This window comes from Myodes glareolus, chromosome 10, assembly GCF_982192425.1.
Source record: "Myodes glareolus chromosome 10, mMyoGla1.1, whole genome shotgun sequence".
NCBI classification, from domain to species: Eukaryota; Metazoa; Chordata; class Mammalia; order Rodentia; family Cricetidae; genus Myodes; species Myodes glareolus.
In genome coordinates this window covers 52810431-52836921 of record NC_142035.1, presented here as the reverse complement: position 1 = coordinate 52836921, position 26491 = coordinate 52810431, and the positions used below count along the sequence as shown (strand labels likewise).

General features: G+C 42.2%; 1 protein-coding gene across 4 annotated transcripts in view; it reads left to right on the top strand.

Annotated features, from left to right (window-relative positions):
- Galk2 (galactokinase 2) overlaps positions 1-26491 on the top strand; it is a 121251-nt gene that overhangs the window by 28782 nt on the left and 65978 nt on the right. For all 4 annotated transcript variants that reach the window (XM_048460038.2, XM_048460036.3, XM_048460037.3 and 1 more), the window contains exons 4-5: positions 1779-1869; positions 5253-5399. In XM_048460038.2, coding sequence (XP_048315995.1) covers positions 1779-1869; positions 5253-5399 — 238 coding nt within the window. The remainder of the gene's footprint in view (positions 1-1778; positions 1870-5252; positions 5400-26491) is intronic.

Genomic DNA, 26491 nt, shown 5'->3' with positions numbered 1-26491 from the left:
TAAAAATATTATTAGCAGTTCCAGCCTACAAGTTTTTGCCGCTGAACTCTACCAGACCTTTAAAGAAGAACCAGTATGGATGCTTCATAAACTATTCCAGAAAATAGAAAATGACAGAAGAAGACACCCGCAGTGTTGGGAAAGGCATGTGTAGAGGCGGGAGGAGAGGATGCTAGGCTTTCGGAGTAATTCAAAGAAGCAGTGACTTTCTAATGGGAAGCTGCTAATTTCTTCTTCAGTTAATCTGGTGATGGTAATGAGGTAATACTTCACATCTGTGCAAATAGTCTTGTTTTTATTAAACCCTCACTCGCTCAGCATCCATCGATGAAACCATTGTCATGGAATTTACATACAATGCTTTAAAATTTACATTATTTCTTTTATATTGGATAATTGGCATTATACTTTATTCATTTTTAGAGAGAGAGAGAAAGAGAGAGAGAGAGAAAAAAAGAGAGAGAGAGGAAGAGAGAGAGAGAGATTGAGAGAGGTGCCTGTGTGGCATGCATTCTTTAGCACACATGTGGAAGTCAGAGGACAGCTTTGGAGAACCAATTCTGTCTTTATGTGGGTTCTAGGGATGCAGTTGTTAGGATTATATGACAACTACCTACCCACTGAGCCTTCCCACTGGGCCTGACAGGGTTATATGACAACTACCTATCCACTGAGCCTTCCCACTGGGCCTGACAGGGTTATATGACAACTACCTATCCACTGAGCTATTCCACCAGGTCTGACAGGATTATATGACAACTACCTACCCACTGAGCCTTCCCACTGCCTGACAGGGTTATATGACAACTACCTATCCACTGAGCCTTCCCACTGGGCCTGACAGGGTTGTATGACAACTACCTATCCATTGAGCTATTCCACCAGGTCTGACAGGATTATATGACAACTACCTACCCACTGAGCCTTCCCACTGGGCCTGACAGGGCTATATGACAACTACCTATCCATTGAACCTTCCTACTGGGCCTGACAGGGTTATATGACAACTACCTACCCACTGAGCTATTCCACTGTGCCTGACAGGATTATATGACAACTACCTATCCACTGAGCTATTCCACTGTGCCTGACAGGATTATATGACAACTACCTATCCACTGAGCTATTCCACTGTACCTAACAGGATTATATGACAACTACCTATTCACTGAGCTATTTCACCAGGTCTGACAGGATTATATGACAACTACCTACCCACTAAGCCTTCCCACTGGGCCTGACAGGATTATATGACAACTACCTATTCACTGAGCTATTCCATTGGGCCTGACAGGATTATAAGACGACTACCTACCCACTGAGCCACCCTGTTGGTCCTGGTATTGTATTATGAAGAATAATTTCCCCTTTTCTTCATTTAGCTGTTTATTTAATTATAAGCTTATACCAGTGTAGAACTGTACTGTGTCCATGGGCATCTGCTGAGTAGCAGGTCCAGAGGGTCACACAGTTTACACTAGTAATGAGGACTAGCATGGAAGAGAGAGTGGATGTAAATTACGCTAAAGTATGTTGTTTCCTATCAGATTTTGGAAATTAAAAGGGTCAATTAGAGGTAAATTAGCCACTGAGGCTCTCAGCCTTCAGCAGCTGAAGGTGTTCGCTGTTTGCAGGGGGCTGTGAGATACATTGAAGGCAAATAGAAAAGAATACGCGGTACCACTATTTTGTCACAAGAGGGCAGCAGTCAGCCATTGATTTTTGTCTCGCCAGTCATACAGACTTAAATTAATGGGGCTTGCTTTTTTCCCCCCCAGAGACTTCAGTACTAGTGCTAATAACATCCATATTGACAAGACTAAACCAGTATGGCACAACTACTTCCTATGTGGATTTAAAGGAATCCAGGTAAATTGACTCCGACTAGCCTTTGAGATGATATTCATGCTATTCCAGATTTACTCTATCATGTCATGGTCTCCTTTCAGAACTGAAGCTCTTCTTGCGTTTGGCTAGCTTCTGTTTCTGAGGGTGGGGAAGGCATGACTGTTTCTGAGTGGTGTGTATCCGGGGCAGTCATGATTTTTATCTGACTGGCGTCATTAAATATGCCACGAAGGACAGGCTGTCCTAGTATTTATGTTCTGTTCGTGGGAGACGCAGGAGTGCACTGGAATGGGACTTAGAGCAGCCGTAGATTTGAATGTGGGCTGGGTTCAGCTTTGTTAATTTGCGTTGTCTTGGCTTTATCTGTAAAATGATGTCACAGTTCTTCAATGAAGAGCTATCGCAAGGACGCCATGATGCTGGAACCCTTAGGTATTCGGGAATGGCAGCTAGCCTTGTTTCCTCTTGTCCAGCTGAGAGGGAAAGGGTCTAGTGAGAGTCACTGCTGTGAGTAGCCTCCTGGAAACATCGACACATCTCCGCCTAAGAGTCCAGCGCTGTGTGCGAGGCAGGACTTTTTCTCGTAGTTCAGATTGTGTGAAGCACAGACGGAAAGCTAATACTTCCTGTTTCCAGAACCACTCTTACGTTTCTTTTGTGTTCATTTTAGTTTTTTATAATTAAAAAAGATAAAAAGATCTTTCTTTCTTTCTCTTTTCTTTTCTTTTCTTTTTTTTTTAAGTTTCTTGAGACAGGGTTTCTCTGTATAACAGCCCTGGCTGTCCTGGAACTCATTTTGTAGACCAGGCTGACCTCAAACTCATGGAGATCCGCCTGCCTCTGCCTCCCAAGTGCTGGGATTAAAGGTGTGTGCTGCCATTGCCCGGTGATCTATTTGTTTTTATTTTATGTGTGTGGGTGTTTTGCCTGTACGTATGTTTCTGCACCACATGCATTCCTGATGCCCACAGAATCCAAAAGAGGGTATCAGATCTGTTACAGACTGTTGTGAGCTGCCATGTGGTACCTGGAATCGAACCTAAGTCTTCCTTTGTAGGAGCCACAGATGATTTTAGCCACTGAGTCAACTCCTTAACTTTAATTTTAAAATTGACACCCACTCAATAATTATTTTAGATGTAGTGACTCTGGTAATATCATAGATAAAGGATATTAAGAAATAGACCTTTTGTCTTTGTGAATCAAAAAAAAAATGAGCAAATATGCTTTTCTGTTTTGTTTACTTATTTATTTTTTGAGAGCCTAAGATCCAAGTGGCCTGGAGGTCCTATCTGAAACTGTCCCAAGAAGCTTAGGGCTCAGTGACATGGCTGTCACAGAAGCCCAGCAGAGTGACTTGGGACGTGTAGTCCTGCTGTCATGGAGGTCTGGCCTAGGAGTACAGTGTTCATTTCTTGAGAATGTGTCTTTCTTCCAGACACATGGTAATAACTTCTGGGAAAAGTTATTGGCCTGTTTTAAATCTTCAAATCATCTGGATTGTCATCCACATTAGTGAGAATCAGAGGATTTGGAAGCATTGGTCAGGCAAATACAATTTGACCTTCTTTAAAACAACATGCCTTTTTGCACCGTATGGTAAAGTGATCTGTCTATCTATCTATCTATCTATCTATCTATCTATCTATCTATCTATCTATCTGTCATCTATCTATCTATTTATTATCTATCTATCTATCTATCTATCAATCTTCTTGTATTGCTTTGCATCCTTTTAAAGGCTTTAAGCCTTTCTCTTTGATTTGACAACTTATGTGCAAAAACACAAGTTTGTACAATGAACTTTGGGGAAAAAAAGTGATAACCAGTTCAGAAACTTCAAATTAAAATACTAGAAAGATCCAAGAGATAATCTGTTTATGTGAAATCGAACATGTTATCCTTCTGGGATACGGCTCGTACAGTATTTGGCATACCCCATTTGTGTTTTCCAGCGTGCTGTGACTTTTGAACTTAAACACTGTGTGCTCAGTCTGTTAGTATGATTCACATTCAAGACACTGTGTGGATCGTTTATGGTTAAACGTATAGCACTCCCTGAGGACTGCCGCTTTTGCACGGGCTGCCTGGATGTTCTGTGTGGAGGGGCGTTGGCAGCAGCATGTCTTCAGTGTATAATCTGTTTGTGTTTCTGGAAAGAGAGTTTAAGATGACTTGGAGTCAGGAAGCACATCTGACTCTTGTCTTTTGTGGCGCATGACTTTTGCCAAGGAAGAAAAAAGGACAAAAAATTAAGGACAAAAACAGCCTTTATTTGCAGCGTTTTGTTGTTCCTTTGACCAGTCTAACTTGCTTATTGAAATTTCTCCCTAGAAGAATATGTATGATGAAATGCATAATTAGGTAATGTAATAGTTTCTCATACTTTGGTCTTGAATTATTTGAGAAGTTTCTGAGGAAGACTGTGTTTTTACTGAAGAGAAGGGAGTGCTGCATTTATTTTTAATCCTAAACAAAGATTATAATATGACATCACCCCAAATCCAGTTTTACAATCAGTTCAAGCACATTAGAGATTTCTACCTTTAATCCAGAGTCTGGTTTAATTGGGCTTCACTATAAAAAATTTCTCTGCCTCCTCTGGGGCCTTCAGTATCATTTACACCTAAATTTTAATCTGACTCCCTTTAAAGCTACCAGATGGCTAAATTCTATCAATAACTCCTGTAAAAACTCTGAATTTCCACATATAACTGACAGACATTTGATGGCAGAGACCCCATCTTCCACATGGGTGGACAAATCCTCAACCAGGACTCAGTCTTGGGTCTCAATCCCAGCATCCTTTGCGTGATTTTGGGAAAGTCTTAGAGTCTTGAGTCTCCCAGGGTCCTTCGTGTGATCTCCAGGATGGTCTCTTAATCCCCCAGTGCTTACGTTTTTCTCTATGAAAAATGGAGTTGATAGAGTTGGAGTTTCGCTTCTTCACAGGGCCCCCTGAGGCCAGACACCCTGGAAACAGCTGCTGTTGGGTTAAACTTCATACCATATGCTGGCAGGCTGGAGCTCAGCCCGCTCACTGGTAGTGGGGAATTCTTGCCTTGTTGGGCAGTTTGAATTCTGGTTGCTTTTTAAGGTCTTCTATACTTGTTCAAATCAGTTAATATTCAAAGAAAAACCATTCAAGGAAATTTAGGAAGAAAATCAGTAACTTTTTGTTGAACAAAATGAAAAGTCATTGTTAGATTGCCTCATATATTGTGGGCAAGGGCCATTAAATCAGATGGCATGGGTAGCTTCCACTGTGTTGAATCATACCAGTTTCTACAACAGCGTAGCATCTGTTGGTAGACTTTCTTCCCTCTGTGGATGGATAGAAGTTTCTACTGCCTCTTGACTCCAACCCTGAAATGACTATTTCCGTGTTGCTCTTTCTTTCTCAGGAACACTTTGGTCTTAGTCAACTGACGGGGATGAACTGCCTGGTGGATGGAAACATACCCCCAGGCTCAGGCCTCTCCAGCTCCAGTGCTCTGGTCTGCTGTGCTGGGCTAGTGACCCTCACAGTTCTGGGAATGAGTCTATCCAAGGTAAGTACCAGTGACGTTAACCATAAAACCTTCTAGACAGCATCTTCATTGGAAAGTCAGGAAAAACATCTTCCTTGATGCTGACAACCTGTCTTAACCGGAAAGGAAAAGCCAGCATCTGTGGGCAAGTGTTGTAATCTAACATGCTTGGTCTAAGGTTGGTCACTGGAGGGGTGCTGATAGCCTGCAGATGTCCAGTCAGCAGGGTTGTATGACTGTGGTGAGCTGCCCTTGGATTATATGCGGAGCTCGAGTAGAAGGGCATCCCTTTAAAAAAGTCTCCTGATTTTTGACAAGATACATTCATAGCAAGTCATTCTAGGCCTCGAGGTTGGAGCTGTTCCCCTCATCCCTATTAAGCCTATTAAGCATTGATAGGCAGTGGGCAGAAAGCACAGGGAACAGGCAAGAAAGTAACCAAATGCATGTCTGTTAATACCCAATACCAGTAGGTTAGTCACTGAAATAAATTTCAAAATTATTCCTTTAAAGAGGAAGCATACCTTAAGGAAACTTGAATCCTACTTGAGGTCAGAACACCATTACAAGTGTGTATATATCTCTGGTTTTGTAGTTCAGAGCAGGTGTGCTAAGATTTAATTAGAACTTGGGTGTTGTACTTCAAGTGAAAGGCTATTGCAGGTTTTTTTTTAACCCAGTGGTTCCCAATCTTCCTAACGCTGTGACCCTCTGACTGCCCTAAGGGACAGAGGGAGGAGGAGAGGGAGTGGGGGGAGTGGGAGAGGGTTGGGAAGAGGGGCAGAAATGGAAACTTTTATAATTTAATAAAATTACTTTAAACAAACAAACAAACAAACAAAAACAAAAAAAAGAAAGAAAACATAATTATTTCCATTCTGAGTTTACCAGCTGATATGTATCAGAACAAAGGGATATAAAACTCAGACAAAATTTTATGTGGAATATTAGTGTCTGTTTTGTTTTGGGATACACTACAGGATTTTGCAAATAGCAGGCTAATTAATTCCACTGCAAACTGTACTGTGGTGACTACATGCTTTGTTATCAAGTGTGTTGTTCTTGAAAATTTTTATGTGGGTGATATCTATTAAATATTTTTTAAAAATAAAAAAAGTTAAAAAATTTAATTTCAGGTATTTCCAGAAATTAAAAAAAATGAGAGAGAGAGAAAAAAATACAGTTCATCTTGTGGTGACCTAACCATAACATTATTTCTGCTGGTACTTCCTAGCTGAATTTTGCTAATGCTATAAATTGTAATGTAAATATCAGATAGGCAGGTTATCTGATATGTGACTCCAAAGAGGTCATGACCAACAGTTTGAGAACCACTGCTTTAAACCATACACGTAAACTGAAGTTCACAGGTGGTTTGGGAACAGACTAGGCATTAGGTGGAGCAAGAGAAGCTAGCAATACTCTTAGTTTGTAAAAAGTGTGTTTAAATTTTTATAGTGAAAATTTTACATATGGGAAATGCAGAAATAAAAAAGAAAACAAAGATTTAGAATTTCCTTGTTATAGACAGACTTGTTTCATGGGAAAATTAGCTTGCTTACTGCAGTATTATTTGCCAAGAGAAAGAAAAATTTGTATGTGAACTATGCCTTCTCTGGCACAAGCTTTAATCTGATAGCTAGCTCAGTAATCATTTATTTTAGTCTGCTTGTTGTTGTAATAAAATGCCCAAGATGAACAGTTTAAGGGAGAAAAGACTCATTTAGCTCAGTTTCTGTGATTTCAGTTTCCAGTTGGCTGGCTATCTTGTTGTAGGTCTGTGCATGGCAGAATGTGGGGTACAAGGGCAGGATAAAGGAAAGCTGCTCATGGTAGGCGGGGAGGGAGGGGATGAGGGAAGGGACAAGGGAGGGGAGGACGGAGGGGATGAGGGAGGGGAGGAGGGAGGGAGGAGATTGGTGTAGTCTTCAATTTCGTGCTCCCAGGGACTCACTTCCTCTATAAGGCACCAGCCCCTAGTAACTCATTCAGCTATGAACTAATCAATCTAATTAATGCATTAGTTGTTGATCTGGTCAGTGCCCTCATGATCCAATCACTCTCTACAGTGACACACCAGCTGGGGACCAAAGCCTTCAACACACGTCTTCGCGGGGGCGTTTTCTGTCTAAATCACAACATCTAACCCTTATTGCTGAATGACACTTTTGTGCTGGAAATGCTATGGCATGGCTGAAATAAATAAATGGGGTTGATTTCACTATGTTGGTGATTTTAATAGATGCAAATAAAGAGCAGCTATAAGAGAATGTGATGTGGTTAAGAAGCGTGATTGAGTGTCAGGTCTAGCCAAGATTCAGAGAGCACATATAAGCTGAGACACCAAGATCTTAAAAACTTACAGGTGTTAGCCTAGAAATACTAACAGTACCTTCACAAGATGGAGCTCCCTAATTTTGAACTTCCAAAACTATAGACCAATGAGTGAAGTAAATTCTACTGTGTTTTGTTTTGTTTTTAGATAGGGTCTCTCTGTGTAGCCCTGGCTGTCCTGGAACTCGCTGTGTAGATCAGGCTGGCCTCGAACTCACAGAGATCTACCTGACTTCGCTTCCCAAATTCTGGGATTATAGACATGTGCCACCACACTCAGCCTATACAACTATGAATTTTTTGAAGAAAGGATGACAGGGAATATGATGATGGGACTACATCCGATAATTGTGTTAGCAGATGAAAGGGACAGACATGGTAGGAGTAACATTATCTTGGGTTGTTGGAGAAACTAAAAGATGCTCATGATGGCTGGAGCCTGTAGTAACTGGATCATATTGGAGACCAGATGCTGAAAAGCTGAACAATTTGAGTGTCATGTAGATAGTAGTGAGGGAACAATGGCTGGCTTTAATTTTAACAAGAGGATAACATGATTTTATCTGTATCTTAGAAAGATCACAATGGCTATGCTATAGATTGAAAGTAACAATATTAGCAATAAAGAGGTGATTTAATATGCAGGAGTCGGGGTGAGAATGAAAGGAATTGGATATTCAGTTTAAGGTCCGTCTTGGACAGAACCAGTAAGCTGTGGGCATTGATTGGGTGTGAGGATAGAGAACAACAAAGGCTGGAAGATTTTTTTTTCTAGTTTCTGACTGTGTGTGGTGCCTTGGAGTAGGGCTCTAGATGACGCTGTGAAATAGACACATAGAGCTCCTCAGTTGTGAACAATGCCTCTGGTGGTCAGGTTCTCTTCAGCATCATCAGTTCTATAACTAACTCTAGCTTTGAGACAGGGTGTCCTAGGCTGTGCCCAGACTCCCCAGCCTCTGACTGGCATAGTGGCCTGGACTACGTTGTCCATCTTTCATTGCCCTTTGAAGCCTCTGGAGCGGAGGAAGCCAGGCCTGGTAGGTAGAGCAGGCTGAGAACAAGAGTGAGGCAAGGGACCAAGAGTGAGGCAAGGGACCAAGAGTGAGGCAAGGGCCCAGAGGCTTCTACTGAGGAGGCCGAAGAGTAGTCCGAGAGGAGGGAACCAGAAAGGAAGAGCAGCAAGGACGAGGGAGATGGCCCTTTGTGAAGTGGGTGGTGGCTTGTGAGCTGCTGCCAGGAGGCCAAGAAAACAGGGCCTGAGGAACCACCATGCTATACACCAGGAAGGGACTGCAGGTTATGTGGGCGGTAGTGGAAGGGGAAAGTTCATTAGATAAAAAGTCTGTCAGTGCATAGAGAGAGGGAGGGCTGAAGTCAAGAACATCACTTTTTTTTTTAAATGGGTAGATGAAGCTTATTCTTTTTTTTTTATATTTTTCTGACCCTTAATATAAATGTCTAAGGGGAAAGAAAAAAAATAAAAGAAAAAGAAATACTTGAGCTTTTAGAATTAAATTTGACTGTCTTTTTTCCCCAATTAAAAAATAGCACACACACACACAGACACACACACACACACACACACATATATATGTCAGCACTTACTGAGTCCAGTGCTTTGAGCACAGAGGGATAATGTGTGTGCCCCAACTCTGCCCAATAGTCTAAGCTTCCTGACCATATTTACATTGATATTTTCTAGAGAAGAATAATTATAAAGAGGGGTTTAGTTGTTGATTTGTTCACTTGTTGAAATGAGACCAATTCTTTATTGAAAGGAAAAACATAATTTCTCAGGGTCTTTAAGTCCATCTGTACACGTGGCTCTTACAGCATCAGAAGCACAAGAACCAGATAGTTCCCAATCTTCTGTTTTATTTGTGTTTCAGTTAGTACCCTGACAAGGAACAGACGGTGTGCAGAGTCGGACTGAGGCGAGTGTGGTAAAGCCATCTGTAGAGGCTTCAGGTCTGGGGAATGGTCCAGCAAGAGTTCCTTGGTGAAATCAGAAGCCACACAGTGTTAGGAGCAGCTTAAGGCGGTGTTGCTGAAGTCTAGCAACAGGAGAATAACAGGGTAACGTGGATGGAAACGAGAAGGGAACCATCTGCAGAGCTCATCTCGGGCCAGAGCCTACTGTGGTACTACAGGGGCTGGGGGCAGAGATAGGGATAACCAGTGAGGGCCCACGGGGATTGGTGACTGAAACATTCCCAGTTCTTTCACATTGGATATGCCATTTAGCTGCACTCACTGTGTGCAGATGTGGAAGTTATTAACATTCATTAATAAACTAAAGGTTTCTGGGGGAAGCCAGTAAAACTATGCCTATTGCCATAAAGATTCCAGAGAGCAGCGGAGATGAGTGGCGGCGACAGGTGGCGGCGGAGCCGGCATTGCGGTAAAGCACTCGGGAAAAGGGAAGGCACTCTTCTTCCTGGTTTCAACATGCCAGAATAAAGGAACAGCTGCGCTTTTCTTCGCCAGCCTGCACTCGGGGGCTTCTCTTCCGAAGCAGGGAAGATTAAGAAACGTAAATACAAGTTCCGTCTTTGATAAACCCGAAACGACAGAGCACAAAGATGAAAGTGGATGGGAGAATGCCGTATGACTTAGCAGAATGAAGAAAGGTCAGAGCTAAGTGCCACGGGGGAGACATAGATAGAAGCAGGCTGACTCACCCCAGAGTCTCAGGGAAGGGCAGGAAGAAGGCAGGGTAGAGTGACAGGGGTGGGGCAAGGTGGAGAGTGTTCTTATTTGGGGACCACTTAGACCCTTGAAGCTCTATCTTACCTGGGACCACCCCGTCCCATGTGCACCAGTCCCTGGAGAAACCCCAGAGACTTTCTGGATTTAAGGGCACCAACCACCGAGAAAGGCAAGGCAGGAAATGGATTTGGTAACTGGGAAATTGAAGAATATTTTGCTTCCGAACAGTGAAACTTCTAGTTCCCAGTGCTCAGGTTGGCTCTAGCACACTGGCAGGCAGCCTTACCAACTCCCACCTTACCGGAAATGCCTGCATGTCCTCAGAGGGAACTCGGTGAACGCGACCCCATGGCATGCAGTGTGACCCTGTCACAAGTGATTTCCAAGGCTTTGTGCTTTACTGACTTACTCAGAGGATCGTCCAATTTTGGAAAAAGACATCTAAAATGAAGCAGACAGAGCAAAGTAGAGAAAATGAAGGAATTAGTAGGACAGGCAATGTTGTCCTCAATCTGATGAGAAAAAACTAAGTGCCTGATTAAAGGACATATGATAAAAAAATTCATATATGAAAAATGAAATCACTAACATAGGAAAATCAAACAAAAGGATTGGAAAAATTATCTGGTAACAAAGGAAAAAAATGAGTGTATAGTAAGGAAGTGAAAAAATAAGAAAATTTGTGAATCAATTCCAGAAAATTTCAATTATTTAGAAGAAACAGTGAAAGCAGCCACTAAAAGTAATATTTTTCCCCAAAATGATAATGCATTTAAATGCAGTTAAAAACAACAAGTCTGATTAAGAAATGTAAATACAGCGCTGTCTTTGATAAGGCAGAGATAGAAATATCCTGAGACTCTAGATACAAAGATGGAAAGTGACCGGGGAGACAGTGCACGACTCAGCAGAGCAGAGTCAGAGAGAAAGCCCTACCGCAGCCAGCAGAAGCTCAGTGGGCAAAGCTGCCAAGCCTGCAATCTGCAGTTCGGTGCCCAGACCCATGGGTGGAGGGAGAGCATAGACTCTTGAAGTCTTAGTGCTGACCCCCACTTGCAGGCTGTGGTACTTGTGTGTCCATGCAACCTCTACCACCACTCCCCACATGCTACATATATAAAATGTAATGTTTTAAAAAGGGCCTCTGAGTATTGGCATAATAAATGAGGAAGGCCAGACCAGAGCTGCCTGTGGGAATTTTGAAACTCAAGAGCTAAGAGTAATAGAGACTAAGGAATAAGAAAGTGAAGACATAGCTGAAGGACCAGGAATGGAAGTACTCAAATGGGCATAGGAAGATACGAGACAACACAGCAATATTTTTAAGATGTCAGTGACTTTTAACTTTAATAACAAGCTATGAGAATAGGATAAAACACTTTTAACCTGTAACATATAAAAACTGGAGGGACATTGCTGCCCCCACCCTAAACCTGGGAGCAAACCGACAAAGAAGATGGTACGGGAACTAGGAAATAGAAATCTAGGAAGGAGTGAAGAGCCGTGCCCAGCACTCACGTCACCTGGTGGATCAGATTCGGCACAGAACAAATTAAAAGTGGGTGGGAAGAAATGGAACTTACACATTTTAACCGCCGAGAACAAGAAATCTAACTTAACCACATGTGAAAGTAGGCTGAGAGGTTTTCACGCTTGTGTAGGGCTTGAGGCTTATGTGGATACACAGTGACAGGCAGGAGCCAGTACTAGGCGGTTACTAGATACAAGACAAACAAAAGGACTAGTCATGCAAGATTTTTTTTCGAAGTTTTTGGTGTACACATAAACAGTAGTCTCAATAACTGACACAAAGGATAAGGTTTTAATTAAGATTTTTGGCATAATGTTATTGAGAAAGGTGGGAAGGGTAAGGGGAAAGGTAAAGAGGGGGCAAATCCTCATCCTTTGTGCTAGGAAAGTGATACAGTTTAAGATGACGTGACTGGACCTGATGGCGCACATCTTAACCCCAGCACTAGGGAGGCGGAGGTAGTCAGATTCATGTGTTTTAGGCTAACCTGGTTTACACAGAGAGTTCCAGGCAAGACCAAGCTACCTAATGAGACCCTGTCAAAAAAAATTAGGATTAAACAGTTCAACCCTAAGGTTATTTGAAGCACCCCTGGGAAGCGTGACAGCTGGAGGCTTCTCTAGTTCTGAGCGTTTGTGCTCTGTTTCTTCCTTTAGGTTTTGTGTGTGTGTGTGTGCGTGTGTACGTGCGTGTGTGTGTGTGTGTGTGTGTGTGTGTGTGTGACTCTTTGGTGCAGGTAAAGAGTAGGAAGGACAAACGAGCAGTACGAGGGGGAGGAGAGGCAATAGACGACCTGAGTGACCAGGAGCAGAAAGGGACTGGAAGAAGGGGGCACAGTGGGTCTCAGTGTGCCAGGGCTAGACACGGAGACCACGAGCCACTGGGACACGGCCAAATCCACAAAGCTTGGGAGAGGCTTTTGGAGCTTTAGATGACAGGATCATCCCTGCTGATGACGGTAGTCCACACAAAAACGCAGATGGTCTATGCAAGGGCATTAAGCAGGAGTGTATTTGTTATTATTTTATTTAGGGGAGATTATAATGCATTGTTCCTTAGCTCAGAACCTTTGATTTTCTGCAGTGTTAGAAAAAGAGTAAAATTTCTTCTGTGGGGACACCTGTGAGGCAAGGAGAGCAGTGTGGTGGTCGAGGCCCATATTGAAACCCAAGGGGCAACTGTGTATGATGAAGGTTGAAGTGGCCAACACAGAACAATGGGTGTAGGGGACATTATTTGTATTCATGTCTTTGCATCTTGTTAAAAATAATGCATGCAATTCCAGGTAACCCAGGATAGAGGTTGAACACTCTTCCTTGGAGGCTGTGGTTCATTGACATAGGTGGTGAAACTTGTAGTTGGTATCAAGAATCCTGTTTGTTAGGCGAAACACACCGTGTTTTCATAGGAACGGCATTGAATCTATGAGGGGTGCTGTCAGGGAAGATAGATTTTTCAGGCACTGTTAAATTTAATATCCTAAGTCCTGTAGACAGTGGCTTGGAGACATTTATCCAACAGCTACTGTGTGCCAGGCTTTGCTGTAGACATCGGAGATACAACTGTAAACAGATCCAGGAAGTCCCCACTCTTGTGCACTTTCCATGTTGTTAGTGGTGGGTGGGTAAGAAGTGTAGAGGTGAACATGGAATGTACCCAAATGCTGTGGGGAAACACGTTCCAACAACAGGGAAGCTGCTGCTTTAGCTGGGGAGGGATTGAAGGGAGACCTGTGGGAGAGACTGAGAACCGTGGCATGCCAAAGAGAGGTCAAAGACGTTTGTCTTCTTGAGGATGAGTGATGCCCCTGCGGCTGGGCAGAGTACCGGGAGGTAAGTTGAGAGGTGTTGGGAGCCATGTGGTGCAGGACTGTCCATCTCTGGCTGAAAGCCTGTAGGGGGCTCCGAGCTACGACTGCAAGATGCTCCACGCTGGCTATTCTTTCAGAAGTGCCCTATCAACTGTTCCCTATACCCATGGTACGAAACGCTACGCAAAGAAGAGAAATAACAAAAGTTCTTCAGGCACTTAGTGCTTGTTGTAGAATGTGACCACCTTTACTGACTGAACAGCCATTGTACAAGATGTTGAGCATTTTACTTGTAGATAGGGCTGAAACTGTGGTTGCTTAGTAAAGTTAAACAAAGGATTTCATGCAAAAACTGAGTTCTGTTTTCAAGTATTGAGAACAGCCCAGGGCTATTTCAGGCAGAGGGAGCCCACATGTGCATTTAAACAGCCCACTGGGCCAGATTTACACGTACAGGTCATCTGGGGCCTAGAATCTTGTGCAGCTCATGGAATTCCCAATAACAACTCTCATTTAAGGAACGGTTTCTAGTTGCCAAATTTGTCACATAGGCAAGAGGTGATGTTCTTTGCTGAATGGTGTTTTTGAAGTTTGAAATCCCGTGCGGGGACCCACTGAAGTTCCCAGGAAGTGAACTGTTTGTGGTTCTACAACACATGCACTGAACATTCCACCTTGCCCATTTATAGGGGCCATTTCCTTTAGGGGCACACACATAATACATACACACAGATGTGCATACACATATGTATATACATAGCTCTCTCTCTATATATATGTATATATATACACACACATATACATATATGTATATGTAGCTATATTTAAGGGAAATATTTTGGCCTTAAGGATGAGACCATGAGCTTAAAATGTCTACATTATAAAACAAAAAGGATCTAACAATTATCCAAAAGTTTCAAGTAAAATTTGAATGTTTTAGTAGCAGTTTGGTACGTGGTATAAGAAAAAGCAGCCAAATTGTACCGTCACTAGTCATTAGAAGTCCACACAAGGACGGTGCTGCAGTTTGCTTAGAATAACACAGACCTCATCCACACACTAGTAAGGAAAATAGTAACGACAGCATTCCAGCCAGATGTGGACTGCTAACGTGCTGCAGCAGCTGGCCTCTGAGAGGATGGCAGCTCCAGAGCAATCTTGGGGAAAAAAAATCTCTTAATGAAGTGTTGAACATGGACCAAAGCCATGTGCTCACTGCACAAAACCCAGAAAGCTTCAGTGTTAGCCATGCATGGGTGGCCTGGATTTAAACAGGTTTGACATTTTAAGTTAATATGTAAATACAAAACCATCCAATAAAAAGGGCCCTTTCTTTCCATTAAGGCACGGTGTCTGAGTCTCCGGTTTCACTCTTTGCTGAGAGGAAGACTGGAGCTGGAGCCAGAATCATTGATTGCTGGTTAGGGTTCCCTCCGGTGATGGGACTGTGTGACTGAAGTGTGCAGGTCACCCCCACCTCCCCACTTCCCTCCCCAGACTCTGCTTACCTTTATCATAAGTGAAGGCAAACCAGAAACTGGGAACGGCGGACTGGAGGATGTGGGTCTCCGTTTGTGAGTAATCTGAGATAACTACCACAGAAAAATTTGTTCATCTGAGTGGCTACCTGCGAAGCTTCTGCTGTGATATGTGGGTCCTTACCGCTAATAGTCTACAGTGTTTTGAGGCCTCCACACTTTGATTTGCATGCAACAGTCTGCTAAAGATTATCCAGTATGTAAGAATTAACTGGAATTATGCAGTGATAGATATTGATTATTCCATGCATGCGTAGCCCCACGTACTATTTTTATTCTAGGCACTGAACATCCTAGAAGGATGAAAATTCAGGGCAGACGCCCTCCCCGCCGAACCCAGAAGTGCTGCCGTCTCTCTTCCTGTGGGCTCACGTTTCTCGGGGTAGAAGGCTGTCTTGGTCACCCAGAGTTACTTGATCTGGATCTGGAAACCTTATCTGCTAGGGCACAGAGCAGTGCTGTCTAGACCTTGTTCTGCTTTGTGGCCAGCCTACCTATAACTCGTCAGGATGCCCTGTGCCTCAGTTTCTGCTTTTATAACAAGAACGACGTTAGCTCCTCCACCACACAGGGCCAGCCCAGTTGGTCTGGGCTCGTTCTTCCAGTTCACTGACCTTCCTCAGAGATTTTAGAAAAGTTGAGGGAAAAGTTTAGCAAGAAAATAGGGAAGACTAGAAAGAAAGAGATTGGTTAAGGGAATTTCTGTAACTGTGTGACTTTGCAAATGTATGGGTTGTGGGAAGAGTGCAAAAGCAGGCTGTGTTATATGAGAAGACAGAGATCCAGCCAGGGAAGGCCTCCCCCGACAGGGGTCCTCTGAAAGCTTGAGAGTGACTTTGGAGGCAAGGGTCTGGGAGTTACAGTTGAAAAATATGACCTTAAAAATCTCATGTTAGAATTTGTAAAAAAATGCCATTTCTCTCCATCATTCTTAAGCCTCTTGTGGGAACTTCTTAAAAAGTCTCTTCTTAACATCTTAAAATGTATTATGTGTATGGGTGTTTTGCCTGCTTGTCCCTCTGTGGACCACATGCGAGCATTGCACAGCAGAGGCCAGAAGAGGGCATCAGTTTCCCCCGGGACTGGACACAGACTGCTGTGAGCTGCCTTGTGGGTGCTGGGCATTGAACCTGGTCCTCTGGAAGAAGCCAAGTGCTCTCAACTGCCGAGTCATTCCTTCAGCCCTCCCATGGCAGCTTTTAAAGTAAGGTTTCACTATTATTTCAATTTTTCAGGGGAAATACTAAAGCTAGATCATTTATTCAAGGCACTTGGAGCTGTTAAGATTCTAGTACAGATGTGTTTGCTCCCAAACCAGATGCTTTTGTATTCAACAGGGTATGGTATAATTCTAACAAGTATCTTGGACCAGGCAACTCGCTGAAGGTGAGATCCAGGCCTGGTCCTCACAGCCTGTGATCCTGCTGGCATTCCAAATACAATGGAAATGAATTACCAATATTCATATTCATGCTTAATAGTGTGAGCTGACTTCCTTTATTAGATGACAGTTTGGTCTGTGGTCAAAGAAATATGATTTCTTGAAATCTTGCTGAGTTCAGAGTAAAAGATATGGGCTATTTGGTACAGAAACTCTTATTAGGCAGATAGCTCTTGGCCTTAAGGAGCGTATGATGTAGGTGGGGAATTCCGATTGACGTAAAAATAGAGATGGTGAAGGACATTGGTATCACATTTTTCTAAGAGCTATGATGGAGACTAGCACTCTGTTTTTTTAATGAAGCCAGTGTAACTTGACATGAAACCATGTGTGACTTCTTGATTCCAAACTTGATAAGGACATCACAGGAAAATGATACGTTAGTGTCTCTCATGACCATATATATATATATATATATATATATATATATATATATATATATATATATATTAAAACAAAGTCTTCACAAGCCGTATCAGTTCAGTAAAGTAAGAAGACAATTTATGGCTAACTTGATTCTGCTTTAACAACTGAAATAGCACACAGCTGCTCTTCTTCAGGCCAGTTTCCTATTTGACCTTTTATTTTATTAATTGAGACAGAGTTTTGTGGCACTCATTTTGTATTCAGGCTGGCCTCAAGCTCCCAGCTTCCTGCTTCCTCAAGTATTGGAATTACAGGTGTGTGCTCTCGGTGCAGGGCTGCTAAGTGTCGGGATTACAGGTGTGTGCCCTCGGTACAAGGCTGCTAAGTGTCGGGATTACAGGTGTGTGCCCTCGGTACAAGGCTGCTAAGTGTCGGGATTACAGGTGTGTACCCTCGGTACAGAGCTGCTCAGTGTCGGGATTACAGGTGTGTGTCCTCGGTACAAGGCTGCTAAGTGTCGGGATTACAGGTGTGTGCCCTCGGTGCAGAGTTGCTTGCTTGACTTCTTTTAATCTAATACTCCCTAAATTGAAAGTCATTTCAGTCATTTTATACAAACAGGATGGGGCAATTGTCTGAACACTCCATTTGTCTTCATTGAGTGGAAGATACACTAATACTTTCATTTCTGATGTGTAGTGAAGGACTTGCTTACAGAAAAACCTGATAGATTCATGGATTATAGTTGGAATTTCTCAGGAAGAAGCTACCTTTCCTGATAATGGGCCTCAGGGCTATCTGCTTCCAAAGTTTACTCTGAGGCCCCCAACTTGAGTCTGATTTGTGCTGTAAATGGGGATATTTTTCTAATCATTTTTGTATAGCGAGATACACACTCTTGAATGATGAACAATTCAGCTTAGTGTCTGTTCATCACCACAGTCTGTTGGCTAAGATCCTTGGCTCTGTGTGGTCGTGAGGTAAGTCTGCCACCTTGGGAGACGGGAGCCTTGCTCTTTGTAGATGCTCTGGGGCTGGCTGCGGCACTTGTAACTCTGGGCCGTGTCATGTCACATAGAGATGGTAGATACTTCTTTTGTCCCCCCAACTTCATCTAAGGCCTAAAGCCCCAAACCTAATCAACTGAGCTGCACAAAACTAACGGTAGGCATAGTCATCCAGAGACAGGCTCAGGGTCATCCTACCCTTCCAGGGCTTGGTTGAGCCATTGGTAATTGACAACAAGGATGCCTTTTCTGTATCGAAGGGTATTTCTATCCATCAAGAATAAAAGAAGTATATCATCAGTCTGGCGGATGGTCTCCCTAAAGAAAGAGATGGTTGTCACTTTCCTTGGGTGGTTTTACACCCCCAGGAGACGATTCAATTGATTAAATTAGCAAATTATCATTCCTACCATCAGCTATGAAACAACTGTTTTCCTGTTAACTGCTATATTTATATTAATTAAAGAAAAACATAAAACGAGTGCTTAGCCCACAGACAGCAACATTTGCCTGCTGAGACCCGTGGGACTGAAGAACAGAACTGGCTCCATTGCTCTCAGTTTTATAGTTGAGGAAATGTCTCTCACCGTCTGTGGCGCTCAGATTCCTCCCTGTAAACACGTGCACTCAGACTATTGGTAGGCTCTGGAATCGCCATTAGCACTAATGTTCCGGCATGTGAGTGGGGACTGCAAATTTGTTTTTCTTTCCAAAAAGTTGCATCATCATCATCATAAAACTTATGCTATATCTAAGTATTTGAATGGATTTTCAAGATTTTAGATTTTTTGGAAGCAAAGCAAAAATGCTGGAATACTATAACTAAATTTTAACAAAATAAAAACTATTTGGGTTCTGGTTCTGTTGTCCTAGCATAGCAGTCTTCCTGGATGCTTATTGGGAGTCTGGCCAAGGAAGATACCTGCTCTGTTTCTTCTGGTTTTTGTTTTTCTTATAATAGTTTTGTTTGACAAACTTGCCAATCGAGAAATTATTAGATAGAAACAAGTTTGCAGTTTCAGTGCCCACTAGATGGAGATACTAGGGCAGCTGAGCCCTGGAACTGACCACACGGTTTACTTTGCGGGTAGTGTGCTTTTAGTTTTAATTAAAGTAAATGAATAAGTGAAAAGACAAAGAATGAAAAAAAAAAAAACTCAAGGGCACGGGGACTGAGAGCGAACCCCTTTCCCAGGGCTCTCTGGACAGATTCAGATCATTCATGCCGTAAATCACTGTGAAGCGTTTCAAAGCGCGGAGAGTTCCTGCCACGAAAATGAAGCACAGTTACGAGTGTAATGTAGCGTAATTAGATCAAGCTGGTTAACATATGCACCACCTCAAACGGGGAAATTCAAATGGCTAAAAATCTTTTCCAAACTTATAGTCCTCAAGTTAATAAGATTTAAATTTAATAAATGTATTTCCACACAAATGCAATGCTGAGACCTTGTCTCACATTTGGACAAGCGGCTACTATCAGGCCTAACGGTATTTGCAGCAAGCATGCATTAATTAAAATGTTTTGCAACAATAATTAAAAAAAACTAAGCACATTGGCCTAATTTGCAAATACCACATCCCCTGAAAATGGTTATGTTTAATTTATTATCTCTAAAAAAAAAACTAAGAAAGTCTCATTTATCAAATCTTACCATTCTTAAATTTAATTTTTTGGGGTTAGTCTTTGTAGAAATAAATTTGTTTTCTCTTCTGAGCACTTTTCTATTAAATTTTTAGCAACTCACTGTCTTAAAAGCATATTGAGCAACTTATTGACACTTTTTCAGAGTTGGGAAGGCTTTTGCTGGTATATTGTGATTTCTTTTTCTGATTTAATTATTCTAAAGGTCTTCAGTCTCATGAAAGTAGGAGACTGGGGTCGGATCCTAGGGATAAAGTTAAGGAGTGAGACTAGAAAAATGTATTTGAGGAAGTCATATAGGTATATAAAAATAATTTAGTGCTAAGGAGATAACTTGGTTGGTAGAGTGCTTTCTTTGTAAACATGAGGACCCCAATCCTGTTCCGAGCACCCACGTAGAAAGCCAGGCATGGTGGCAGCTGGTGTGGTGGCAGCTGGTGTGGAGCTCAGTTGGTAGGTACTTGCCTAGTGTACATGAATCAGATCCCAGCACTGTATAAAACTGGGAAGGGTGTTGCACACCTGTCTCAGAACTTGGGAGGTTAAGGCAGGATGATAAGAAGTTCAAGGTTATCCTTGATTGCTGAATTTGAAGCCATGGTTTCTAGGTGAGACTGTTTCCTAAAGAACCCCAAACAACAACAAACAAAACCCCCAAACCCAGGGTGATTGGCTCCTGAAGAAGATTAACATTTTATTTCTTGCTTCCGTACACATGTGCTCACATGTTCATGAACACAGAAACACTCCCTGACACACACACACATTACACACAAATACAAGTAATTTAATAATATTTTACCTAGATATCCCCAAAAGACTGACCAAACGGAAATAAGTATTTAACCCATTAAACTTCCTTCTAGTATTACATATACATATACTTTGAGCTACTATTGGGAGTTATTCAGAGTCTGGGTGCATGAATATAAATTCTCAACAATTGGTAAGGGAATAAGAGACAGGACGGCAGCTTCATCTGCTCAAGAAAGTCCCAGAGAAAGACTTCAAGGAGTGAGTTTTAGTTCTGTGACGTGGTGTGGGGAGAAGAGCAGGGTTGTAGAGTCATCTGGACCTGGGTCTCTCGCTCATGGCTTCAGAACTGTCTTCCCTTGGCAATCTTCTTGGTGTGGAAGGTTGCTATAATGATACTAGGTTGCCTTGCTGTGGCAATGAGGTGTATACAGTGCAGGGTCTGACTGCTGTGGGAGACCTTGTCACTGACGCGATCGTGCGGGTGACGAGTTCCGTTCGTATTCTGGTGGTTAAATGGTAGATTTCTGGCAGCTGAGGCTTTCTGGACTCCTAGAAAATGAGCAGATACTTCCAGTAGTAGCTTTTAAAGCTTTCTTTCGGATTCCGGGAACCTAGGGTCCAGGTAGCAAGAATGACTTTATTTTCATTCTTCTATTCAGCATCATTTACTGACACAGCCACCATTATAGGCCAGAGGCCAGGGACACAGTGACAAGAAGAAGCGTGTATTGTAGGGGAGAGGAGCAGAGACAATAACCAATGTAGAGAAAGACTATTTCAGATGATGTAATCAGAGCAAAAAGAGTCATAGTGGTTGGAAAGAGAAAATACTATAAAATAAAACAATCACCAATTATTAGCAAAACTGAAAATAGTGAGTAGCTAAACACATAAGAGTATAGGAAGTGATATTTAAATGGAAATAAATCGAACTCTGGCTGTTAGCCGTCTTGAAGCCATCTTCGCTGGTATCTACCTTGCTGACTGACACAGTTTTCTTCTTGAGAGATTGCTGCATGCTCTGGTATAGTGCTGCTGATTCTGTGGTTCTGTCTCTGTGGGCACAGAGCTGTGGTGAGTGGGTATCCCAGGCTGTTGTTGCTACCCTGCCCCTTTGGCCGTGTCGGGCAGCTCTCCGTGCTCCCAGTCTGCAGTTGTCTCGAGGCTGCTGGACTTGGTGCTCTTTTGCTTCTCTCCCAGACGTCCTGGGAGTTCTCCATGGATCTGAACACCCACTTCCCTCACACAGCCCAGGGACCCAAATGTTGGTTAACATTACTTTTAGGGGAAAATCAAAGCCAGAGAAGAAAATTGAGCCTATTGGGGTTTCACACTGCTTCATGAGCACTGAGTTATGAAGGTCTTTTCTGGTGCTGGCCCTCCACAGTCATACCTCTGACACTGGTTAGTTGAGACCATAAGTACTGCCAGTCTTCTTGTTTTTATGGCCGGTTTTATGCTCTTCTTCGATGTATTCTTACTGCCTCTAATTCCTATCTCATGACTTCATCATGCTTCTCTGGCCATCACTTGGTTATTATGTGACTGAAATGACAAATGAGGAAGTTAGAGGGTTTTTGTTTGTTTGTTTATTGTTACTTTTCTGCAAAAATAAATCTATCAAAAGATAAATCCTCCAGGACAGGAAGCCTTGTTTTCTGAATGTGTGTGTGGCAAAGTTAACATTTCGGGTTTCATTCCACATGTGTAGCCTTCTCTGTCTGTCAAGTTCCCAACAGACATGGCCAAGTAATTTACTCTATGAATGTCTTTATCTGTAATTAAACTCTTCTCCCATGAAACATCACATTTCTTGGAACAGTAGTGGAAGCGTCAGTAAAGCTCCCATTTCGTTTCTTCTAACGAGTGCTTTGTAAAACTCATCTTGAGAAACCCAGGCTGTGCTGTGGACACCCACAGGTCCTGTCTTTTATCAGAACTAATCCAGTCTGGAGGGTGACTTCTTTTGGTATCACTTTCAAATGATAGATTTTAATGAGTGCCACCCAAGTTACTCTTTGACCAGTATGTTGATTTAATTCTTTTAAGCATGTGAACAGATACAGTTATTTCAAAGTTCTTGGGTAATATCCCACATAAGAAGACGTTTTGGGCTATTAACAGTTGTTAATTTCGATTGTGTTTACTTAAATCAAGCGGAAACAAGGCCTGTAGAACTTTATGTGTGGTCATCAAAGCCCGGAATCGCCCGTAAGTAGGCACGGAAGGTAAACTCTGTGGCCATGGGGCATCCAGGAAGTAGCTCTTCAGTGTGTCTTCTGACGAACTGTTAACTGCAGTTGGGACTCCACAACTAACGAATGGCTCTTCATGGCAAAGAGATGACAATGCCATTTTAGTATTTGTAATGGAAGTTGCAGTACTGTTTATTTTTTATGGTTTAATGATTTTATGATTACTATATAATTATTAACGGTTTTTACAGATATTGTATTTGCTATTTTAAATAATAAGTTTGTAATGGTTAAATTTGACAACAAAGCAGAAATATTTGGAGAAGAAAATTTGATGATAAAGTGAAAAAATTTATCAGAAAAGCTTAGAAGATGTTGTTTCCTTTAGGAATAATTCAAATAAATTCGTATGTTGATGCACAATGTCTTCATAGTTACATGTTTTATATATGCAAATCTTCATTGATTTGTTTTAACTTTTGGAATTAAATTGTTAGTGGCAGTTTTCCTGTGGACACCTGCACACATGGATTTGAACATCGTTAAATGAATTGCTAACGTAGCACTTAAATTTTTCCTCTGAATTTTCCATCTTGAAAAATGTCAAATGTACGTAAGACGTGGGAGAGAAGACCACAGGCATCTGGACTTTATAGCCTGGAGCCATGCAGACACTGTGTTATGTTTGCTTTATCTTAATTTTTCTCCTGAACCCTTGGAGAGTAAATGACAGACATCACCCTCAACATTTCAGAGCACATCTTGGAGCAAAGCTTCAGCATAACCACAGTATAATTGTCGTTCTTGGAAAATTTAATAATACTGTAATACTATTATCTAATATGCAGTTCATATTTACATTTCCCAGTTGGCTACACAATAATATTCCCCACACCCCTTTTCTTCTCTTAATTTCAATCTTTTCCTGATCTGGAATGTATTCGGGGTCGGTCGCTGTATTTAATGCTATGCTGCTTTAGTTCCCTTTAATTGTAGAACAATCTCTCTGTCTTCTGAGTCTGCTGTGGCATTGACATTTTTGGGGCACAGGCCAACTTTTTTGGTCAAATTTCCTCAATTTGAATTTGACAGAAGGTTAGTTTATTATTGGATTGAGACTACTCCCTCTGCCCCCCATTCTCAGTGAGTCACATCATGTGGTTTCTGTTTTTTCAATTGTATTTAAAATTTCAAAAATACAAGCAGAGGCCCCAGTGGCACAGACCAGTCATCCCAGCTACTTGTGGGGGGCTGAGTCAGGGAGATTGGTGGGACCCCCCTCCCACGCAAACAGAGAAGTAAGAAAACATCAGCAGCTTCTACATCAGATAGAAGCTTCCTGCCTGTGCCTAAGGATGTCAGTTCAGGAAGTGTGTTAAGCTCCCCCCTCTAAAGGTGCGCCTTTCTTAATCACGGTCGTGAACAAACTGGCAGCGACAATGCGTACCGTCACTTAGTAATTCTCCTTTGTGTTTTAATAAATTGATGCTTAATGAGTGTCTGTCGAATTCCTAAAAAAATAACAGCTCTGTAAAAATGGCAAATTCTTGACTCCTAAGGAATCAAAGCGCCTCACTGTTGTGCTGACACTTAAGCAGCCTCAGGTTTTCCTTCATTGCGTTGCTTAGGAAATAAAATGTTCTAAACTTGGAATAAACTGAGATGTCTAAGATAAAAATACCCCAAGCCAATGTAATTCTAAACTGCCACTGTGTGTATAGGGTCACGTTATCTCGCTTGCAGTCACTCAAGAGTTTGTATATATCACATTTCAGTGTAATGACATGGGCAGACTCCAAAGAAAATACCAGGCAACTGGGATTTGGTTTGACTAACAAATATTTATACGTATCTGTATCTCTAAGTATTGTGATCTTTAAGGGGTTTATACTACACGGGCTTAATTCCTGAAGCTTTATGTTACATTGTAAGAACTTGCTCAGTAGTATATATAACTTCAGATGATCCTGCAGCTGGCGTGGGTGAGCATCAGGGTCAGCCAGAGCTTCAGCAGGAACAGGTGGACCTAGCGTGCTCTGATGGTCTAAAGGCTGCCCCTCATTTGCACGCTTTCTTAGGCGTATTAACGTTATTTTTTTCTTTCGTGGGTGGTGTTGACAGAAGTCAGGACTGTCATTTGATCTTTTTGGGTTTCTCTAGTCATGTACTTGGTACATTATAGTAAAGGGAAGATAAACAGTGTCGGCCATGACTTATGAAGGGGAAGCCTCTGCTTTAGGAGGCAGCTGGACAGTGTGCTGTTGGCTGCAGAAGAATTCAGTTCACATATATCTCACTCAGTACCCACCCTGCCTCTGGTATGCTTCTGTGAGATGGGCGGCTAGGATAGTGGGCTTACTGGGTTCTCCCTCCCTGTTTGAAGCTGCTGGGCCTGCAGGTCCTGTTTACTCTCTGACTTTAGAGTAGCGCTTCCTTTGGACCACTGCAAGATTTTTGAAGAGAGGGTCTGCCTCATTAAATCTTTGCATGCCCAGAGACCCAAGTCATAACCAGCCTTGGACGTGATCTGGTCCCTGCCTGAAGGAAGAAAAAAAATGATCAATTTTTTGGTAATAGTATGTTATTATTTCAACTTTTAATCAAAAGTCTATCATTTTACACTTAGACTCAAGTCAGAGGTAAATTATATGTATCCACATCAACCAAGAAATTCTGTTCCAGGGAGGGCCGGTCCCCAGGCTCCCTCTTCTATGACAGACTATTCTGATTATTTGGAGTCTGATACACTAGGTGCTGAACACAGCTCCAGTGTCAGGATCTGTCCGAGGTGATGAGCATTCTCACCTGTGTTCCTGTATGAAAGAAAGTGCGTTATTTAGTCTGCACGCACACACGAGTTAAAGAGAGCTGGTGTAATAACACAGAAGACAGCCCCTCTTTGACTACACTCTGGAGCTTTCTGAATTGCCCCCTGCCTTTTACATTTCCAAATGAAAGGGTTCTCTGTAGAGGAGAGAACAACAACAACAACAACAACAACAACAACAACAACAACAACAACATGAGGTGCTGGCCCAGAACCACGGTGTGACACACAGGTGGTGGCCTGAGACAGAGCAGTTTCTAAAGCTGCAAGCCACTTCTTCAAGCTTGTTTTCTGCTGTTTTAATGGTCCTCCTCTGAAGAGAGGGCACAGTCATTATGTAGCTATAAAGTGGTAAAAATCATGGTTGTTTTTACTTATTGACCAGAAATTGGAAATCTATTACATAATAAATATTTCTAAATGAAGCATTTTCAGCTTTTTTTAAAATTTATTTTTAAAAACATTTTCCTCATTTTTATTCCAATCCCAGTTCCCTCTCCCTCCCCTTCTCCCACTCCTCCTACCTTCTACCCACTCCACCCCCATCCACTCCTCAGAGAGGATAAGGCTTCCCATGGGGCGTCAACAAAGTCTGACACATCTAAGTGAGACATTTTAGCTAGAAGTCGTAAACATGGACAGAAAGCAATGAGAATGAGCTTCTGAGTATGAACTGTAGCTCTGAGAGTTTCTGGGTTAGGAGTTGGAGCGGGGAACACAACACATCATTTGAATGGATATAAACAGATTTAGCTTCCTAGTTTCACCAGGAATACATGGAGCACCCTTAACATTATTTTTGTTTTTATAAAAATGGTATGTTCTTGTTTTAGAGTACTAAGGAATAAAAATATGACAAGTATTAAATTCAGACTCATAGTACTAACAAAGGGGACTCTGTCATTGGAGATTATGATAAAAATAAAATCTTTGCACCTTAGCTGCCCCCATCCA